This window comes from Mustela nigripes, chromosome 3, assembly GCF_022355385.1.
Source record: "Mustela nigripes isolate SB6536 chromosome 3, MUSNIG.SB6536, whole genome shotgun sequence".
Taxonomy (NCBI): domain Eukaryota; kingdom Metazoa; phylum Chordata; class Mammalia; order Carnivora; family Mustelidae; genus Mustela; species Mustela nigripes.
Window position 1 is genome coordinate 42,525,302 of NC_081559.1, and position 21,993 is coordinate 42,547,294.

Consider the following 21,993-nt stretch of genomic DNA (forward strand, 5'->3'; position numbering starts at 1 on the left):
GAATAACACAAGGTATCAAAGTCACTGAAACCACCTTTATCCTAATAGGTATTTATTATAAGTCATAGGGAGGATGATGACTGGTGATCAAACAACATAAAAAAATATTGAAAAATAGTTGGTAGAACGGTTTCCTAGGAAATGAACTACTGCAGTCTCAGGAGATTGGAGATCATGTCACTGGTTCAAAGCAAAAAAGCCACTTTAAGGAAAATTTCTTTTATTTTTTTATTTTTTTAAAGATTTTATTTATTTATTTGATAGAGATCACAAGTAGATGGAGAGGCAGGCAGAGAGAGAGAGAGAGAGATGGAAGCAGGCTCCCTGTTGAGCAGAGAGTCCCACGCGGGACTCGATCCCAGGACCCTGAGATCATGGCCTGAGCCGAAGGCAGCGGCTTAACCCACTGAGCCACCCAGGCGCCCGGAAAATTTCTTTTAAAGTTCCAAATTCCTTACCTTGTTTTTTTCCTTTGCTCCCTTCTTTTCCTTTTCTTTTTTAGGTTTCTTGGGTTTCTTGGCCTTCTTATTCTTTTTCTTCTTTTTATTTTTCTCTTCTTCTTCTTGGTTTGCAATAATATCTTCAGTAACCTGGCAAGAAACAAAAAATAAGCATCATGATTTCATGGAGCCTGATCAAGACAAGGACTGCTTTCCCTCTCATGAACATGAGGGAGGTGACGGCTTCCTCAGGATCTCTGCCGCAGCCAGGAGGCCAGGCCCCACCCCCACACCTCTTCCCCAGTGGAGCTCAGGACACCCTGAGTTTCCTGTCCGAACTCTGCCTGACAATTGCTCTTGCAGTCACTTTGCTTTCCCATAAATGATCATGCCTCTCTTCTCAGGGTTGGTTTCTTTCCTCTGTGATTTAATTTGTATTTCCTACAGTGACAAAATCCCACTTATCAGTTCATCTCGGATTAGCATCATTGGAGAATTAGTAAGGGTTTGTAAAAAACGATACAATCCATTCTATACAACAGATGTTTGCGGAGGTCCCGCTTGCTGAGGTCTCCCAAAGAGTGACTTCTGGGAGACACGAGGCTGTGTAGACCCTAGGACACATTGCTGGTCATGGGACCAAGGTAAGCGGCGTAACATCTCTGGGACTTAGTATCCTATTTTCATTTTCTAAAATCAGGTCCATATTTCCAACCATTGGTCTTATGATAAGCCAAGCATGGTTCTAAGAGCTGCACAAAGATGAACTCGTTTACTGCTAAATGCAGCCTAGGGATGCGAGCTGTTACCAGCCTGTTTTATCGATAAGAGAACAGGCCACAAAGAGGTCAGTCTCATGGCCAACGGCATACAGCAGGTGAGTGCTGAGCTGGGATTCAAACAGAGGCTAACCAGGATGAATTTCACAATGTAGAAAGAAAAGAGGCAAGATGCTGAACAACATACATAAGTTTATTCTATTGTACAAAATGCACACGGTTAAACAAAAGAATAACACCCTACAGTTTCGGGATATATATGCACATAGGCAAAGTACAAATAAATACAAGGGAATGACAAACACGAAATGCAGTGCAGTGGTTACCTCTGGAGAGCAAGGTATGCAATTAAACAGAAGGGCTAGTATCCTTCACTTCTACTGGGTTGTACTAAACCATCCTCCTGGGATCCAGTCACTTGTTTTATGCCTTATTAATGATTTACTACAGTGCTGAAGTTTATTTTCTAGTATTATGTTTTTGATATTTATACCTATGCTATTCTTAGGAGTTTAGTTCACATTTTAAAGAGTATAAAAGACAGTTTACCATGAACAAATCAGGATATTCTGGTCCCACCTGGACTTAAAAAACACACCACCACTACAGTCATTGGACATGTGCCCCCTTCCCACTATCCAGAGGCCAACTTATCCCCTAGGCTCCCATGAAGCTCTCGGTGGGATGAGACTCAGGATAACGGTGCTGGCGAGCGTAAGAGGTGACGTATGTGTTGTGCACATTATTTGGTGATAAAAAGCGTGTCTTTAGGTGGAATTAAAAGTCCTTTGTCCAAGTGGCATTGTTATCCTTGGGGATCAGGCTCACTTTAATGCATGGAGCCAAATTGTGGCTGCACAGGACTTATATGTTTGGAGCACTTAGGAAGCATGAGCATTTTTTGGTCCTTGGAAGTTTGGAAGCTTTCAGAAAATGTACAGACAGTTTTTGAAAAATGACCTGATGTATAAACTGAGCAGCTACAAGGAGGAGGAATCCTTATTTGTGGAACACACAATTCAGTGCCTCTTGTAAGTCCTTCTCCATTGTACTATTTACTTCCTCTATCTCCTCAGTTTATTAATTTAATACTTTGATAAGTACATTCACAAGGCCCACAATTCAAAACTTACAAAAGATCAAGTCCGGAAACCTTCCATTCCCATGCTGTGAGCCAGTCAGCAGGATCTGCTTCCAGAGACATTTTACATAGCTATATGCAAATACACGTGTACACACACACACACACACACACTGCTGTGTTATGTTCCCCATCACACGCTTGAAAATGGTGTGTGATTGGAATTTGTCTCTTTTTTAGCCAATGTTGAAATTGTTTTGCTCTTGATTTTCAACTCAAGCAAAATCTTCCAAAGTACACAAATATGTACATATATACACCCAGATACACACTGTAAATATAGATGGGTCATTTTGTTCCAATGTCAGTGTCTCGTACACACAGTCCTTGTTGTATGTTTTCCTCCTATTCATGTCCCTAGCTTTCTTAGTGGTACATAAAGAGCTTCCTTGCTCTGTTTTTACGGGTGTTCTGTAGATGATCTGGCCCTTCCCCTGCTGATGGAATTAGGCTGTTTCCAATCATCTGCTGTTACTAGTAATGCTGCATACATAAATGCCTGGAAATACCATTTTGCAGGTGTATGAGCATATTGGCAGGATAAATTGCTAAAAGTAGAAGTGCTGGATCAAGGATATGTATGTATATTTGTAATACTGTCCAACTGCCTCCATCGGGCTGTGCCAATTCACACCTCTGCCAGCCATGCGGGTGGGTGCCGGTTTCCCCATATGCTCTGACACAGTGTGACACAGTGTGTTATGTTTGCCAACTGAATGGCTGAAGAAATGGTCTGCTGTTGTCGTTGGTTTTTTTTTTTTTTTTTTTTTTAAGATGGCCAGTGCTGAATTTATTTTGCTCATGTACTTTAGCTACAGCAAAATCTCCCAAAGTGAGAAGAGCACTTATTGCCCTATTAAGTAAGCCATCATATTTTTGGCATACTGGGAGGTCTGAAGACCAGATGCATTTTGTTTTATAATAATATAATATATTATAATTTTATTGAGGCATATTTTACATGGCCTACGTCCATCCATTCCAAGGGTCCGTGTCAATCATTTTAAGTACACTTACCTAGTCGTGCAACCATCACCATAGTCAGCTTTGGAACATCTCCATCACCCTAGGGTGACCTCTCATGTCCATTCTCAGTCTCTTTCCTTTTCCTTCTTTCTTTGCCAGGCCCCTGCTAATCTCCTCCCCACCTCTATTCATTTTGTTTGGACGTTTTCTGTGAATGGAACTGTATAATGTGTGGTCTCTTGGGTCTGGTTCCTTTCCCTCTGCATCACAATTGAGTCTGTTGTAGCGAATCTTGATTGGTGTTTCCTTTTTTTGTAGGAAATCTAAATAACATTCTATTGCCATACACACCACAGTTTGCCTATCCAGTCATCACCTGATATTTAGGCTGTTCCAAATTTTTGGCTATTATGAGCAATGCTCCTATAGTCTCGTACAAACTTCTTCGTGTGGACCTATTTTCATTTCTCTTGGATAGAGTATCAATAGTGGACTGATGGCTCATTTGGAATGTTCAGATTTAACTTTTAAGAAATGGACAAGCATTTCCCAAAGCAGCTGTACCATTTTACATTCCTTCCAGCACCACAGGAGTGTTCCTTTTCCTCTATACCCTCAAATTTTGTTACTGTCTATCTTCTTGATTATGGCCATCCTAGTGGGAATAAAATGGTCTCACTGAAGTTTTAAGTTTTATTTCCCTAAGACTAATGATGTCAAGCATCTTTTCATGTGCTAATTAGCTATTCATATATGATCCTTTGTGAATTATCTATTCAAGACTTTTGTCCATTTTTTGATTGAATTGTCTTCTTACTGAGATGCAAGAGTTTTTTGTTTATCCTGGATACAAACCCCTTATCAGGTATTTGTTTTCCAATATCTTCCCCCAGTATGCTTTTGTCTTTGCATTTTCTTGACGGCATCTTTTGAAGTGCAAAAGTTTTTAATTTTGATGAGGTTCAATTTATCAATTTTGTCTGTTTCATTTCCATTATATGTGTGAGGTTGATCATCTCTTTATATGTTGAACACCCTTTATTATGTTTCAAATCCATTTACATTTTCTTTACTGAGAAATGTCTGTTCATATCCTTTGGCTTTTTAAAATATTGGGTTATTGATCTTTTTAAAATAGAGCTGTAGGGGATCTTTATATATGAGAAAAATGATCTCTTATGTATGGTCCTCATTACAAGTAATTATCCTACGTGTCATCTGTCATTTGACTTCACTTGGGGTCTGTTTTGCCATGCAGGTTAGAAAATTTTGTGTGTGTGTCATTTAAAATTTCTTTTTTTTTTTTTCTTCTACCACCCCTGGGTTGTGCAACAGAGGTAGAAACGTCTTTCCCAACATTTCTTCCTTGGCCTCTTCGAATTCTTTTGTGTTTTTGTTTTGTTTGGCATTTAAATCTTTGGTCCATCTGGAATCATTCTCGCGTGAAGGATAAAGAAATGGAGATTTAATTTTCTTTTTTCCAGACGAGAACCTGGTTATTCTAATCCCATTTGTTAAAATTTCCCTCTTACTCAAGAAAGGCGTGATGCCATCTTTATTATGTACTAAACTGGCCTATGTATTTGGGTATATTTCTTGACTTTCTATTCTTTTCCATTGATGTGTCTTTCTATTTATTTGCCTGGAGCCAATGGGATCTTAATAGCAAGGCTCCATACTACTCGCTTCTCCTTACATTGTGTAATTACATTTGGAATTTTACTGGTTATTCTTGGCTATTTACTTTCACCTCAAGTTTAGAATTAGGCTGCTCACCTTCTGCGTGGCCTGCCCCTGCCCTGAAACATAATGCCATTGGTATTTTGTTTAGATCATATCACACGTGTGATGATGTTTGGGAGAAGTGATGTACTATAATGTGGAGGATCCCTACCCAAGGACACAGTATGCTTTTCCCTCTTTCCATTTGCATCCCTCATACTTTTTAAAACTTTTCTTCACAGAGAACACACCTTTATTGTTAAGTTTGCTCCTGGCTGCTTTATCTTCGTGTTGTTGGTGCTGTTGTAAATGGACAGTTTTGTAGTATTTTCTATCGAGCTGCTGTTTGTACACACCAAAGCTTTTGCTCTCTGTAACTCCCTGTATTCCTTCTCACACTGTTTAATTTTCAATTTATTCTCTTTGCTTTTCTAAGTGTAGGGCATACCTGAAAAGTGATCATTTTGCCTCTTCTGTTCCAATTTCTATATCTCTACATTCTTTTTCGTGTTCAGCGGTGTTCAACAGATCCTAGGGAAATCCTTGCACTTTACATGACATTGGTGGACTTTCCATGGCCATCCTTGTGACTTTCATGACATTGGTGGACTTTTCATGACCATGATTGTGCCTTTCATGACATTGGTGGAATTGTTTCTAGTGCATATCATTAAGCATAATATTAGATCTTGAACTAAGAACTACTTTACCTAATTAAAGAAGTATCCCTATATTCTAATTTTTTTTTTTTTTGCTTTACTTTTTAAAATCAAGAATGGATGTTGAATCTGCAAAAGGCTCCATCAGCCTCCACAGAGATGCACTCAGGGTTTTCCATTTTGAATCTCTTTATAGGATGCAGTGTATTCGCAGACATCCTCAACAGCAGCCATTCTTGCATTCTGGAATAGACGCCACTTGATTGTGGTGTTCTGCTTCCTTGATGTGCTGCTGGTTGTGGTGTGCTAATATTTCAGTTTGAATTATTGCATTAACACTTGTAAGGAAGACTCATCTGCGACTCTGTATTTGGTCTTCTTTGGGAGCATTGGTGTCAATGTGATTATGCTCGCTTTGCAGAAAGTGTTTGTATTGCTTGATTTTTTTTTTTTTTTACAAATACAAAGTGGACTCTTCATGCACACGCTCTAATGATTATGCTTTGTCTGTTTCTTCATCCTTCATCTCTGCTCGGTGATGATTAAAACGAGCTCCTGTGGAGATGTCCATGTGTCCAGCTGCAGGTACACTTCATGGGTGACCTCACCTAATTGTTACATCAGCCCAGGGAGGGAGGCACATGGGGGAGGAGCCCCCTGAGACTGCAGACCCAGCAGGTGGTGGGACTATGGTCCATCACCTCTACCCTGTCCCAACTCTTCTTCTCCTGTCTTTACAATTCATGATTTTGGGCCTTCTTTGCCTTATCTTAACATATTAACCAGATGTCTTCATCTTCTTTTGTTTTTAGTCTATATGAACCCTCCTTTTGAATGTTTCTTGTATACAATGTAGACATTGCATCAATATGTTTAATCCTGTAATCATTACCTTTCTAAACTAACACGAACCACATTTGGTCCCTGGCTGTGGGATTTCAAGATACGACTTGGGCCTGACAATTTAGCTATGGGGGCAAGACCTCACCAGGTAACAAAGGGAAATAACACTAGGTGAAAAGGTTAGTCCCTCAAGGCAGGACTTGATGAACCCCCAAACAGTAGGGTGTAGAGTGGTCACTTGACTTCTGAGGAGGACAGGAGTCTGTCAGAGGCTGGAATGAGGGCTGAGGAGCTGGTGTCAGCTTCTGACAGGAGGTGGGGGAAGAGCATGACCCTCTGACACTAACGGCTCCCTTGGGGGAGTACAGGGGGATGGGAGGCTGACTGTGGGGACAGTAGTGCTGAGGTGGAAAAACCCTGATTGTGGAATGCTTTATGCCCCCTAACTAGTTCCCTCCTTATGAACAGTAGCTGCTCTCTGCGTCTGTGTGATAAATGGTGTGGCCACAAACAGCTGTTTCTGTTTATGGCACAGGTCAGCAAATCATATTGCATAGGCCAAATCTGGCCCGTTGGCCAATTTCTAAATAAAGCTTTATTGGAACACAGCCATATCCATTAATTACCTCTTGTCTGTGTCCACTTTCATGCTAGAATAGCAGAGTTGAGTAGTTGTGCCAGAGAATGTGTGTTCCACTGCCTCAAATATTTACTATTTGGCCCCCTATGGAAAAAAATTTATTGTCTCCGGTCTATGGCAACTTGTCTTATTATTTGCTTCCTATAAATTCCTTAAAAAGCATTTATGGGTCAAAGAGTAGACACATTAAACATCTGATGAAGTATACTTGGTCCATGTCCTTCAAAAAGGTTATGCTAATTTATGTATTTATGTATCCAGCCACAATGTATGGGAGTGACCTTTTTCCACATGTTCACCAACTCCTGTGATTATCATGATTTAAAATTTTTACCAATCCTATAGGTGAAAAGAGATATAGTAATATTATTTTATATTTGAGTTTCTTTGATTGTGAGTTTTCAAGTTTTGAAAAATAAGTTCACATTTTTTTGCTTTCTTTTCTATTGAGGTGTTTAGATTTTTCTTCTTTCATAAGAACTCTTTATATATGAAAGATAGCCATTATCATCTACATTGCAAATATTTTCTCCACTTTATCATATGATTTTAATTCCAGTTATGATATTTTTTGCCATTTGAGTTGTATGTGGTCCAGTATATTAGCTTGAGTATATGAGTGAGTTTCACTTTTAACAGCAATGCTTCTAGTGCTCTGCTGCTGAGCACGATGCCAACTTTCTCTTGGTTTCCATGATAAATACCCTGAGGTTAAGAACAGTTTTCCTATTTCTAGCTTATTGAGGCTTTTCTAAAACAGACTTACATGTCAATTTCATGCCACAAATGCATCTGCAGAGATGTTTCTCTGGAAGAGCATCAATATGGTAAAGAGTTGACTCTTGACAAGTGAGCAGGAGTGAAGCGGGGGACAAAGGGCAGAAGGCCAATCTGGGATGAGGAGAGAGCATGATGTGCAGAAAGGCACTGAAGGTGCAGTGACACAGGGCACAGGGAGGGTGGGCCAGTGGACCACTGGGCCTCATGGCAGGACGATGGGGATGAGGGGACAGCAGATGACACCAGGAGGCAAGCAGGGACCAGAACATAAAGGGCCCTTGAAATCAAGCTGCTCAGAACTTACCAAGAAAGTAAGCGCGGTGTGTTGTCATGTCTCTTTCAAAGGTAAGATAGTAGGAAGAGTGATTTCATTTCGAAATACATTTAGCAGTCCACAATTGATGAAACATTGAGATATTTCCATGTAAATATTTGCAGGAAAATAACCCAAACCTAATAGCACTATGAACCCATTCAGGTTACAGTTTAAAGAAATGGGGTTAAAATGGATTTGTGTTTTCTTTCTCAAGCATCTCTGTACCTGTTGTGGGGTCTTGTTGGAAAAGATAATGGCTGACCCTCCTTCTTCCACATTAGGGTATTCAGGAAATGTGCCAGTTAAGTTCCTGAGGAAGAAAAAGAGGGAAATTAAGTAGGAATGAACCCCATACTCTCTGTTATACTTCCCACTGGTTAGCTCTGCTCACTGAAATGGGGGACAGTTCTTAGGATGGAAGCTCCCTGACCCTTGCAGCCAGATACTCTGCCTCAAAGGAATAGCAGACCTGGCCATATCCCTGGAGGTCGGCTTCTTCCAGGTAATTGTTGTTCTGAAATAGACACACCTCTCTCTCTCTATTTTTAATTTTTTAAAAATTTCTTTTCAGTGTTCCAGAATTCATTGTTTATGCACCACACCCAGTGCTCCATGCAATATGTGCCCTCCATAATACCCACTACCAGGCTCACCCAATCTCTCACTCCTCCTTCCTTCCAAAACTCTCAGATTGTTTCTCAGAGTCCACAGTCTCTCATGGTTCATCTCCCCCTCCAATTTCCCCCAACTCCCTTCTACTCTCCAGCTCCCCATGTCCTCCGTGTTATTCCACAAATAAGCGAAACCATATGATAATTGACTCTCTTCTTGACTTATTTCACTCAGCATAATCTCTTCCAGTCCCATCCATGTTGATACAAAAGTTGGGTATTCATCCTTTCTGATGGAGGCATAATACTCCACAGTATATACGGACCACATCTTCCTTATCCATTCATCCATTGAAGGGCGTCTTGGTTCATTCCACATTTTGGTGACTGTGACCATTGCTGCTATGAACATTGGGGTACAGGTGGCCCTTATTTTCACTACATCAGTATCTTTGGGTTAAATACCCAGTAGTGCAATTGCAGGGTCATAGGGAAGCTCTGCTTTTAATTTCTCAAGGAATCTCCACACTGTTTTCCAAAGTGGCTGCACCAACTTGCATCCCACCAACCGTGTAAGAGGGTTCCCCTTTCTCCACATCCTCTCCAACACATGTTGTTTACTGTCTTGTCAATTTTTGCCATTCTAACTGGTGTAAGGTGCTATCTCAATATAGTTTTGATTTGAATTTCCCTGATGGCTAATGATGAAGAACATTTTTTTCATGTGTCTGTTAGCCATTTGTATGTCTTTATTGGAGAAGTGTCTGTTCATGTCTTCTGCCTATTTTTTGACAAGATTATCTGTTTTGTGTGTGTTGAGTTTGAGGAGTTCTTTATAGATTCTGGATATCAGCCCTTTGTCTGTAGTGTCACTTGCGAATATCTTCTCCCATTCTGTGGGTTGCCTCTTTGTTTTGTTGACTGTTTCCTTTGCTGTGCAGAAGCTTTTGATCTTGATGAAGTCCCAAAAGTTCATTTTTGCTTTTGTTTCCTTTGCCTTTGGAGACATATCTTGAAAGAAGTTGCTGTGGCTGATGTCGAAAAGGTTACTGCCTATGTTCTCCCCTAGGATTTTGATAGATTCCTGCCTCACATTGAGGTTTCTTATTCATTTCGAGTTTGTCTTTGTGTATGGTGTAAGAGAATGGTCGAGTTTCATTCTTCTCCATGTAGCCGTCCAATTTCCCCAGCACCATTTATTGAAGAGACTGTCTTTTTTCCACTGTGTATTTTTTCCTGCTTTGTTGAATTTTATTTGCCATAGAGTTGAGGGTCCATATCTGGGCCCTCTACTCTGTTCCACTGATCCATGTGTCTGTTTTTCTGCCAGTACCATGCTGTCTTGGTGATCACAGCTTTGTATTAAAGCTTGAAATCAGGCAACGTGATGCCCCCAGTTTTGTTTTTCTTTTTTAACACTTCCTTAGCAATGTGGAGTCTCTTCTGGTTCCATACACATTTTAGGATTGCTTGTTCCAGCTCTTTGAAAAACGCCAGTGGAATTTTGATCAGGATGGCATTGAAAGTATGGACTGCTCTACGTAGTATAGACATTTTAACAAGGCTTATTCTTCCAATCCATGAGCACGGAATGGTCTTCCATCTTTTTGTGTCTTCTTCAATTTCTTTCATAAGTGTTCTGTAGTTCTTTGAGTACTGATCCTTTACGTCTTTGGTTAGGTTTATTCCCAGATATCTCGTGGTTGCTACAGTAAGTGGAATCGATTCTCTAATTTCCCTTTCTGTATTTTCATTGTTAGTGTATAAGAAGGCAACCGATTTCTATACACTGATTTTGTATCCTGCCACATTATTGAATTGCTGTATGAGTTCTAGTAGTTTAGGGGTGGAGACTTTGGGTTTTCCATATAAAGTATCATGTCATCTGTGAAGACAAAGCATTTGCTTTCTTCATTACCAATACCATTGAATACTTTTTATTTCTTTTTGTTGTCTGATTGCTGTTGCTAGGACTTCTAGTACTATGTCGAACATAGTAGTGGGAGTGGGCATCCTTGTCATGTTCCTGATCTCAATGGGAAGGCTGTCAGCTTTTCCCCATTGAGGATGATATTTGCTGAGGTTTTTCATAGATAGATTTTATGAAGTTGAGGAATATTCCCTCTATCCCTATACTATGAATCATTTTAATCAGGAATGGATGCTGTATCTTGTCAAATGCTTTTTCTGCATCAATTGAGAGGACCATGTGGTTCTTCTTTCTTCTCTTATTGACTTGTTCTATCACATTGATTTGCAGCTGTTGAACCACCCTTGTATCCCATGGATAAATCCCACCTGGTCATGGTGGATAATCTTTTTAATGAACTGTTGGATCCTATTAGCTAGGATCTTGTTGAGAATCTTAGCATGCATATTCATCAGGGATATTGGCCAGAAATTCTCCTTTTTGGTGGGGTCTTTGCCTAGTTTGGGAATCAGAGTAATGTCGGCTTCATAAAAAGTCTGGAAGTTTTCCTTCTGTTTTTATTTTCTGAAACAGCTTCAGGAGAATAGGTATTATTTCTTCTTTGAATGTTTAGTAGAATTCTCCAGGGAATCCATCAGGTCCTGGGCTCTTGTCTCTTGGGAGATTTTTGATCACTACTTCAATCTCGTTAATAGATATTGGTATATTCAGGTTGTCAATTTCTTCCTGACTCAGTTTTTGGAAGTTTATAGCTTTCCAGGAATGCATCCATTTTGTCTAGGTTGCTTAACTTATTAGCTTATAACGTTGATAATAATTTCTGATTATTGTTCCTATTTCCTTGGTGTTAGTCATGATCTCTCCCTTTTCATTCATTATTTTATTAATTTGGGTCCTCTTCTCTTTTGGATTAGTTTGGCCAATGGTTTATTGATATTATTGATTCTTTAAAAAAAACAGCTTCTAGTTTCATTGATGTGTTCTACTGTAACTCTAGTTTCTATCTCATTGATCTCTGCTCTAATCTTTATTATTTCCCTTCTTGTGTTTGGGGTTAGCTTAATTTGTTGTTGATTCTCCAGTTCTTTAAGGTGTAAAGAGAGCTGTGTGTATTCTGGATTTTTCAGTTTTTTAGCTGTATACCATAGGTTTTGGACCAAAGTGTCTTCATTCTCATTGATTTCCATGAATTGTTTAAGTTCTTTTTTGATTTCCTGGTTGAGCCAAACATTTTTAAGTAAGGTGGCCTTTAGCTTCCAGGTGTTTGAATTCCTTCCGAACTTTTTCTTGTGGTTGAGTTCCAGTTTCAAAGCATCGTGGTCTGAGAATATACAGGGAATAATCTCAGTCTTTTGGTATTGATTGAGCCCTGATGTGACCCAGTATGTGGTCTATTCTGGAGAAAGTTCCATGTGCACTCAAGAAGAATGAGTATTCTGTCGTTTTAGGGTGGAGTGTTCTGTATATATCTATGAGGTCCATCTGGTCCAATGTGTCATTCAATGCTCTTCTTTATTGATTTTCTCTTGGATGATCTGTCTATTACTGAGAGTGGTGTGTTAAGATCCCCTATTATCAACGTATTCATATCAATATGACTCTTTATCTTGATTAACATTTGTCTTATGTAGTTGGCTGCTCCCGTATTGGGGGCATAAATATATACAATTGTTAAATCTCCTGGTGGATAGACCCTTTAAGAATGATGCAGTGTCCTTCTTTATCTCTGACTACAGTCTTTTTTTAAAAAAAATAATTAATTTTCAGCATAACAGTATTCATTATTTTTTCACCACACCCAGTGCTCCATGCAATCTGTGCCCTCTATAGTACCTCTATAGTACCCACCACCTGGTACCCTAACCTCCCACCACCCCCGCCACTTCAGGGTCCATAGTCTGTCATGATTCACCAGTCTTTAGTTTAAAATCTAATTTATCTGATATGAGAATTGCTATCCCAGCTCTCTTTTGAGGCCCACTGGCATGAAAGATGCTTCTCTATCCCATATCCTTAAGTTCCCTAAAGTAGAATTTTTAATGATATTACACATCCATTGTCATAGTAAGATTTAAAAATATTACATTGTTCATAGTACTTTTTTGGCAAAAATAGTATTAACTATATTTATTCTTTTTTTAAATTTTAAAAAAGATTTTTATTTATTTGTTTGTCAAAGAGAGAGAGCACACACAAGCAGGCAGAGTGGCAGGAAGAGGCAGAGAGAGAAGCAGGCTCCCCACTGAGCAAGAGCCCAATGTGGGACTCGATCCTAGGACCCTGGGATCATGACCTGAGCCAAAGGCAACAGCTTAACCCACTGAGCCACTCAGACACCCCTATATTTATTCTTAACAGATAAAAGAACATACTTAGTTTTAAAGCCTCATTAAATAGTTTCTGATAATCTGAAATTGGATGTCTTGACCTTAAATAACACAAAAACTGTTGTAGGGCACACATTTAAGACATATATTTATATGTATTGAAAGAGATTTAAAATTCTTATCTAGAAATGACAGTTTAGCCTGATAGGTTTGTCTCACTCCCCCACATGTGCACACATATGTGTGCATGCATACTTGCACACACACACAGTTATGCACGCACACACATGCACATGCACACATGCACACACACACATACATGCTTCCCTGTGCTCACTCCACCCCATGGTCTCCCAACTTCAGCGAGGAGCCCTCTGTCCCCAGAGCTGTTGTTGCTTCCCTGCTTTGGGAGATCCCAAGTGCACCCCAGGTTTGCCCTGACTGGGCTTCTCTCCTTAGCCCTGTCCCCGTGACCTGGTCACGTAGAGCATGCCATGAGAACACAGGTCTTGAGTTTTGTTTTATGTTTCCTTGGCTGCTGGGTTTCACCTTCACATTTTTGGTTGCGTGCAATGGCAGAGATGAGGATGTGTCTTCCCTCTCCAGAGTCAGGGTGCTCAGAGCTGGACATGTTCGCTCTGTCCCATTGATCACCATCAGGAAAGCTGGGAGGTGAGGAGTGTTCAGCATTCTGGGCTCAGCGCCCTGGGAGCTGGGGCAGACAGACAGCTTTGACTTGGGGACGATGGAAGAGAATATAATTTTGGCTCCCACCATGTTCCTGGCAGAAACAGCTGGGGTCTGACAGCATTAGCTGCAGGTGACAGGCCCATCTGGGGACTCCTGGGGGAGTAACTGAGGAGTTCCAATGACATGGTGTCAGGAAAGATTACAAGTGGAGACAATATATCTGGTTTCTGCTGGACTCCGCTCCCCCTACAGGCATGTTATTCCTGTCTTCACCTTCTTCACAGTCCCTGCATCACCAGGGTGGCAGCGGTCCATTCAGTTGGGCACAGACATGGTGTATGCCCACCACCCACAGGGTCTGGACACCACTGGTGCCCATCCAGGTCCCTGTCTGGAAATCCTGCCCCTGTGTGTAGGGCTGACACAGGGTGGGAACACTGACTTATTCAAACAACTGGAATTGCAAAATGATGGAAAATTCTCCTGCCCACCCCTCCCTAGGACTCTGTTCCTGATTGCTTAAACGTGTCCTGGGCAGAGGAGAGTGGGGACATGCCATCAGACAGAGATGGCTGGTCCCCTCTCTTCACTGGGGGACAGAACCATTGCTCTCCAAGATGGGCCAGACTGGTCCTAACTCTCAGGACCTCAGAATGTGGCCTTACTTGGAAATCAGACCATTGTGGATAGCAGTAGTTGAGAGGAGGTCATACTGGATGGAGTAGGGTGGACTGAAATCCAGTATGACTAGTGTCTTTATAAAACGGGGAAATCTGGACCCCAGGGCAGACACATACAGAGGGAGGACGTGTGAGGACACAGGGAGAAGACAGCTATCCATACACCAAGGAGAGAGGCCTGGAACAGTTTTCCCTCATAGCTCGTGCAAGGAATAACCCGGCTGTCACCATGGAGATGTTGGACTTGGAGCCCCAGCCTGGGAGGGAGGGAATTCCCACTGTTTCAATAGCCCAGGCTATGGTCCTTGTTACCGTCACCCTAGGAGGCTAATCCATGAGTTTGGCAATGAGTTTGCTGCGGCTGACTTCTGCGAATGTTTTACAAATTCCATTCCACTCTCTCTGGATCTCTTATATGGCCTAATTCTCTTTTCTGGAAGGTTTTCTTTCTTGGCTTCCTCCTACCTCTCTCATCCCTCCTCTGGCTTTTTAGGCAACCCTTCCTCTGCCTCACACAGGAGGAGCTTAGATTGGACTACCTATAATTAATATTTGAGCCCTCCACTGTCCCTTCTTTCTGAAATGAAGTGCTAATTGGATTCCCTCCATGCTCTCCTGCCCCCGCTGACCACCTCCCTAGCCTGCTGGGCCAGGGCCTCCTCGTCTTCCCACTTGTAGGTGTTGAGGCCCAGGACTCCATCCTTAGGCTCTTTTCTGTGCACACCCATCAGGGTCTCATCTGGTTTCGTGGCTTCAAACAGCACTGCGGGCTTCACCTCTCCCAATGCCCAGTCTCCTGCTTGTCTGTCCCCTGGGCCACAGACCTACATTCAGCTGCCTGCCCAGTACCCCCTCCAAAAGGCAGTGAGTTCTTCAGGCTCCGATGGCCCAGACTCAACCCTTGTTCTCATTTTGTCCCCCCAACCTCCTCCTCCTCTCACATTTCCCTGTTTAAGAAAATGGGAACTCTTCTAGTTGTTCTAGAGGGAAGAGCCTAGACTCCTGCTCACGTGCTCTCCTCTTTCACAGACATAGATATCTGTCCAACCCATCTGCCCACCCTGCTGGCTCCACCTTCTGATCACACCTGCCGCCTGACCACCTCTTACTCCTTGTGCTGGTCCTTCCACCACCACCTCTAATGCCTTCCTACAAAGTACTGGATCCCAATAGGAAGCCCCCACAGCTCCAGTTCCCAACATACTCCTCAAAGCAGCCGGAGCAATCCTTTGAAAACAGAAGCCCTGTCATTCTCTGTTTCTGCTCACAAGTCTGCCAATTCTCCCGCTCAAAGTGAAACCAATGTCCGTATAATTAGATTATCCTCTGTCCCTGCTTACAGGTCTCATTCATTATGCAATTAACAATGCACCCCCTTTCCTTCTTAAGTGTTCTGTTTTGGGCATTAAATGACATGGTTCCTCCATTTGCAATGGCCTCTGTAAGAGTCCCCTGCCATCTCCCTGGATGGACCTCCCAACACCTTTCTCCTACTTCTAGCCTCTCCTCGGTCTACCTGGATTCTCCCTCCTCAGAGACATGCTCGCCCGCAGAGACAGCACACACTCCCATGTCATCCTATCTGAGGTCTTTGCTGACTCTCTCTCTCTCTTTTAAAAAATATTTATTTATTTGACAGACAGAGATCACAAGTAGGCAGAGAGGCAGGCAGAGAGAGAGGGGGAAGCAGGCTCCTGCTGAGCAGAGAGCCCGATGCGGGGCTCGATCCCAGGACCCTGGGTTCATGACCTGAGCCTAAGGCAGAGGCTTTAGCCCACTGAGCCACCCAGGTGCCCCTTTCCTGACTCTCTTGCATAAAATAAAGTTTTTGGCCAAATAAAATATGTGTCCTCCCATCTGATAGCCGAAGGCCTTGCTGAGGTAGGTCTATCTGGGGTGGAGAAGAACAGTGACATTTTCGGGTAATTACTCTGGTTTCTCTTTGCAGTTTGGAAATTCCTTTAATAGACGCGGGGATGTTCTCTCCTTAAATGTTAACACAACAGTCTCTGCAAAAGCATTGTGTTAGACATGCTGTCTCTGTGCATCATTATGGAAATCATGGCTTTCCCTCAATTATACTTTGAACCTTGATCCCAAAAGCATTTGATTATTCTGAAATTTCATCATTTCAGAATGATGACATGCCAAGTTAATGCATGGCTTGCCCTTCCCAGACACCCCACACCCACCCCAACATTTGTCCTCCAGTTGCTGCAACAGGCAAGGTAAAAGTGGGGGCTTCCAACCGGCTCCAGACCACCTAATAGAGCAAGCGATGCAGAAAATGGAACTTGGCCCATGGCGGCATGAAGGATGGCCTGGACGGTGCATGGGACGTCTGCCTCGGTTCACCAAGTCTATAGAGCAAGACGGAAAAGGAGAAGCAAGAAAGGGGGACACTGTCCGAGAACATGAAGCTTGAGAACCGGATACAGAGCTTGAGAAGATTGGATTCATCAGATATTTCTGAGTCTTAGCATCGAGTCACCCACTGGCAAATACCGGCACATTCCATGGGGGTCACATTTATTTTAAAGTAAGAATTCAGCTTTTTGGGACAAAATTTAATTTGTATTAAATTAAATATGATTTCCAAAAGACAGTCTTTTTTTTTTTTTTTTTTAAGCTGGTATATTGAATCTTCTCCTTAAAAGTACTTAGAAAGATTTGAACACCAACATTGGAGGTGAATATATTATGGATCAAACTCTAGGGACTGTCTTACAGTTTTCAAAAACAAATGACACCTGCATAGCTCAATCTGGACTACTCCAGGAATAGTACAAAAGAAGGAAGCTGAGGAGCCACCAGGTCCCCATCCCTGCCAGAGAATTAATCTTCTGGGGGATGATACATTCTAGTTGTTCCAGAGTTGGACAGCTGTGGTGGTCTGACCTTCCTTCCAGTTTCTTCTGTCAATCTGGTTCTTGACTCTCTACTGCATGATCAGAGTTATTTAGGGTAACGGCCTCCAACCTCTTGGATCCTAAGTGAGGTCTGCACCCATCACACCTGCTCACCCCTGACTGAGCTTCCGTGTAGGTTTCATAGGTGTCAAACGATCCCACTGTTTGGTCCTAACCTATTCTCACTTGGTTCTCCCCCACTCCCACCCAAATCCTTGGTTGGTGATTTCTCTTCCAGTCCCTGTCTGGGGCCCTACAGATACGGCTAAGAGGAACTCCAGCCTGAGGCACATGAAACCCAAGCTGCCATTCTCCCCAGAGACCAGTGGCCCTTCCTGCCCACTCTCCATCTCCACAGTGGGAGGTGGGAAGTAGCCTATATTTCACTTTGTACAAATAGCATTTGCCCGATATCTGGATGGCTGAGGCAATGGTATTGTCCTTTCCTTATTGTGCCTGAAATTTGTTTCCACCAGGGCACCAAAGTCTGGAGGCAGGGGCTGGAACTGGGGCACAGAACTGCGTCTTGGATGCTGAAGGGCCAACCTGGCCTGTCTGGAGTTCCCATGCCCTGATCTGACCAAGTTCAGGTCACCCAAGTTCACGTTTCACTTGGGCATCTCCTGCTAACTGCACCCACCTGTTTGGGAAAGTCAGAGGTTTCCCACAGGATGCCCGTGTTTCCTTATCTTCAATGGAAGAGTTACAATTCGGTATAACCCCCCGCCCCTGGCGAGCAAGCAGTATGATGGCAGCGGGGAGGACAGGGGTGATGGCAGTGCACTGGGAAAAGCCCCCTGGTCACCCCCCAAAAGAAGAGAATTCACACCCAAACATGCCATGTGGCTCCCTCTTCCCGCACCAGGAAATGAAAAAAGGAAAAAAGATCTGTCAGCCGGGAGCCCAGTGTGTTGAGAAAATGTGATCAATGAGCTGTTGTCTCAGTTTCTGTTCCAGGACATTGGGGTGATTATTTCCATACCTGAAATAACCACAGAATGTGTACTGACAGATCTTACAAATATTCTTTTAAGTATTTCCTCATGCTAAATTTTATCCATGAGATTACCCCAGGGCATGGGGCACGCTCCCCTCCTGGCTGTATGTTGGTTCTCCTGAAGATCTCCAGAGAGCTGCTGCTGATCGAAAGCCCTGGGTGAAGAGCCGAGAAAAGAGACCCGACCCTGACTCTGGCCGCTCCTCCCGTGGGGAAGCCCCGTCTCCAACCAGCTTCTCTGGAGAACCGTTCAACGGTTGCGCCAATAGGTTAGCTCTCTCCTTCCTCTGATGCCTTCAACATATTGCCTTGATGGGTTGTGACCCGTTGGGAGTGTAAAACAGAAGCCAGATGTGGATTTGAGTTTCTTTGGCTGCTAGTGAGGTTGACACTTTGCTCCGCACCCCGTGCATGTGTGTCTCCTCATTTCTTGGATCCACTCAATGTAGCAGAAATTCTAACAGCTCATATGCTTGTTGCACGAATGTTTACAACGCATTTTCACACATGCCTTTCCCAAGGTACCTTCTCATTTTATCCTTAAAGAAATTCTGCGAGATGAGCATTTCTCTCCATTTTGCAAAGGAGGACATTTGGACACTCGAGGGTTTAAGTGATTTATCCTAAGGCAAATGGTTCCTTACGGGAAGAGCCTGGATTCCAGCTTGGACTTCTGCCTGGATGCCCAGGGTGCCCCTGCTCATCACAATCACTCACTGTGTTTGAATGATCCCTTAGATAAGGGATTCCTACTACTATTGCTGTCATGTGTGCTCTAAACACTTCCCACGTTGTTTGCCCCAACAGTTCCTCTGTGATGACTCTTCACAGAAATGAAAGCAGAGGTACTCTGTGATGTGCCATTTGTACTAGCAAAAACTGTAAATAATGAAATCTGTAATAAAATCCCACAAATTATCACCCACTGGGGAACTGATCTATAACCATGGTAAAGCCTCGCGGTGGGACTCAGCTTCTGGACCTGACTTCATCTGTTCTTCTTTACCTGTTCACTGCGGGCACTTCGTAAACACTTGTATGGATGAATAAATTCAGCCCTTGCAAAGACGAATCTGCTCTATAGGAATAGCGGGGATGTTAATGGTAGAATATCAAGGAGAAAGAACAGGCTGGGAAGCGGTATGTTATAGAAGGAAGAGGGAGGAAGAGAGCCTCATGGGTGTGTGTTTCTGTCTGCAGGTGTGTGGAGACCAGTCAACAGAGACACAGTGTGGTGAGCTGGAGTCACCCACAGCTGTGGGGTTGGAGGGAGGAAGGCCAAGAAGCTCTTCCCTGTTTGTTTTAGTATTCTACTCCTTGCTATAGTATATGGGAATTATGTTGATAATTAAATAAAATAATAAGCTAAAATAAATTCCAATAAAAACAAATGTCATATTTGGTTGGTTTCCTTTTATGTCTTATTTTGGGGGTAGATTTATACAGACTTTGTGAATTGTCTGTCTTTGTGAATTGTCAGTCCAATTTTCTCTGACAATATTTTTGTTTCTGTTAGAAAATTGTGACCTGTGTCTAGGAGGGCTAAATTCTCCATCCTGCTTTCTATTCCTTTTTGACCTTAATAGTTAAATCAATCCAATTATTGCAACTATGTTGTTTGTATTCCCATGACTTTTTACTTAACTTATCATACACTATTTATTTCCATCTGTCTGTCAATGCCTGGGCTCTCGGCTTGGCTCTACTAATCTATGTTTTTATGCTTTCATATCAGTATAATACATTTATCTTATTTTTCTTTATAATATACTTGGAAACACAATGCCATTTGTCCTTCCTGTTCTTCTTCTCTTCCTGTGTTAATCCTAATGGTTTCAATAATTATGTTTTCAAGTTCAATAAATAATCCTGTTAGATTTTAATTGGAATAGCAGTCTCTCTATAAATTACCTAGAGCAGTCGTGTCCTCTTTCCATTTAACCAGGAAAGTGGCCTATTTGGCCATTTATTCAAGTCTCATTTCATTCCCTCCTTTTAACATTTATGGACTTCTTAAATTTTCACAGATTTTTCTTTCATCTTTAGTCTATCATCAATTTAAAAAAATACATTTTGTTACTTTTAAAAAATATTTATTCTCATTTCTTTCTCATGTTATCCTACTGAAAACAATTTCTAGGATGGCACAGATTATTATTAGGGGCAAAAGTCATCCATATGGTCCTTTCCTTTCATGGGAAAGCCTACAGTGTTTCTTCATTCTTTTGTTTTAAAGAATACTGGATGTTTCATTCATTCATTTACTTATTTATTCACCGATTTGGAGCTTATTTATTGAGGATCTACTATGTGCCAGACACTGTTCTAGGCACTGGGAGAAAACAACAAACAGAAGATACAAAGGTCTTTGTTTTTATTCAGCCTACACTTCATTATGCCAGGAATTTGTCCTTGCCCTTCCATTTTTAAATTTTAAAATCAGAAGTAGGTATTGATGCTATGAAATGGTTTCTCTGAATGAGCTGAGATGATCATATTGCTTTTATGGGTATACATAATATTGAATTTTCCTACCACTTAATTTTTTGTTTGTGGGAATAAACACTTGCGGTCTGATTTCAAGCCACTTAGAAATCTAAAAGTACTCTTTGAAATAACAACTGAGCCAGAGACAAAAGTCAAAACACAAACAGGTTGAAAATGGACAACAAGAAAATCATGACTTGTGATTTTTAAAAAAATCCTACAGAATGAGGCATCAGCACCATAATTGCATGCCTCTAATTTCCTTTCTCCCAGATCCTGCTGGGACAGGTCTGGGAGCGAGAATTCCTGGGGCGGGGGCTCCCATGGAGTCCTCACAGCACCTGCTCTGGGGAGGGAGGTGTCTGTGGTCTGATCTGGGCATCTGGGAGCTGCAGGTCGGGGTCAATGCCGCAGGACAGTGAGGCCAGGAGTGCGAAGGAAGCTGCTGTTGGGTCATGACCCTCCTGAGGGTTTTAAAGGATGTTTCTTCCTCTCTGTGGTGAACAGACTGTATGCAATGCCTGTGTTCATGCCACTGTGTGTTTCCTTCCCCTTGAGTGTGGGTGGGACTTGGTGGCTGGCTTGTAACCAACAGAACACAGCAAGCACAGTGACCGGATGTCACTTCTCTGATTGTTCTCTGATTGTTCTATGCGGTTTTAATTGCTACCTTGCTCCCAGATTCTCTCCCTTGCTGGCATTGATGGGGCCCGCTGCCAGACCAGGAGGCGCACCTAGCCAGGACCTGGGGGTGACTCCAGCCAATGTCCAGGGAGCACTGAGGCTCTTGGAATGGTGGCCCACGAGGAAATGCGCGCTGCCGGCAGCCACAGGGCTTGAACACCTTGTCTGCAGCCTTGTTGGGCCCCTGAACAGAGGCTCCAGCCAAGCCCAGACTCCTGATCCATTATGGTGGTGAGCCCCTCAATGGGTGTGGTTTCCAGCCTCTAAGTTTGTGAGCAGGAGTAATCCGTTAGCAGCAGTAGACAGTGAATGCTGTCATGCTGAAACAGATCTTGGGGGGCAAGGGGGATTGCAGGGATGAGTTAGGAGGCCATGCAGTCTAGGTTGGGGCT

The 21,993-nt window shown here is 42.5% G+C and overlaps 1 protein-coding gene across 1 annotated transcript in view; it reads right to left on the reverse strand.

Moving 5' to 3' along the window:
- The window catches only part of IQCA1 (IQ motif containing with AAA domain 1), a 142,891-nt gene that overhangs the window by 70,953 nt on the left and 49,945 nt on the right, over nt 1–21,993 (reverse strand). Inside the window, exons 7-8 of the mRNA XM_059393777.1 lie at nt 8,512–8,596; nt 459–590 (exon numbers count right to left, since the gene is read on the reverse strand). Of these exons, the coding sequence (XP_059249760.1) occupies nt 459–590; nt 8,512–8,596 (217 nt within the window). The remainder of the gene's footprint in view (nt 1–458; nt 591–8,511; nt 8,597–21,993) is intronic.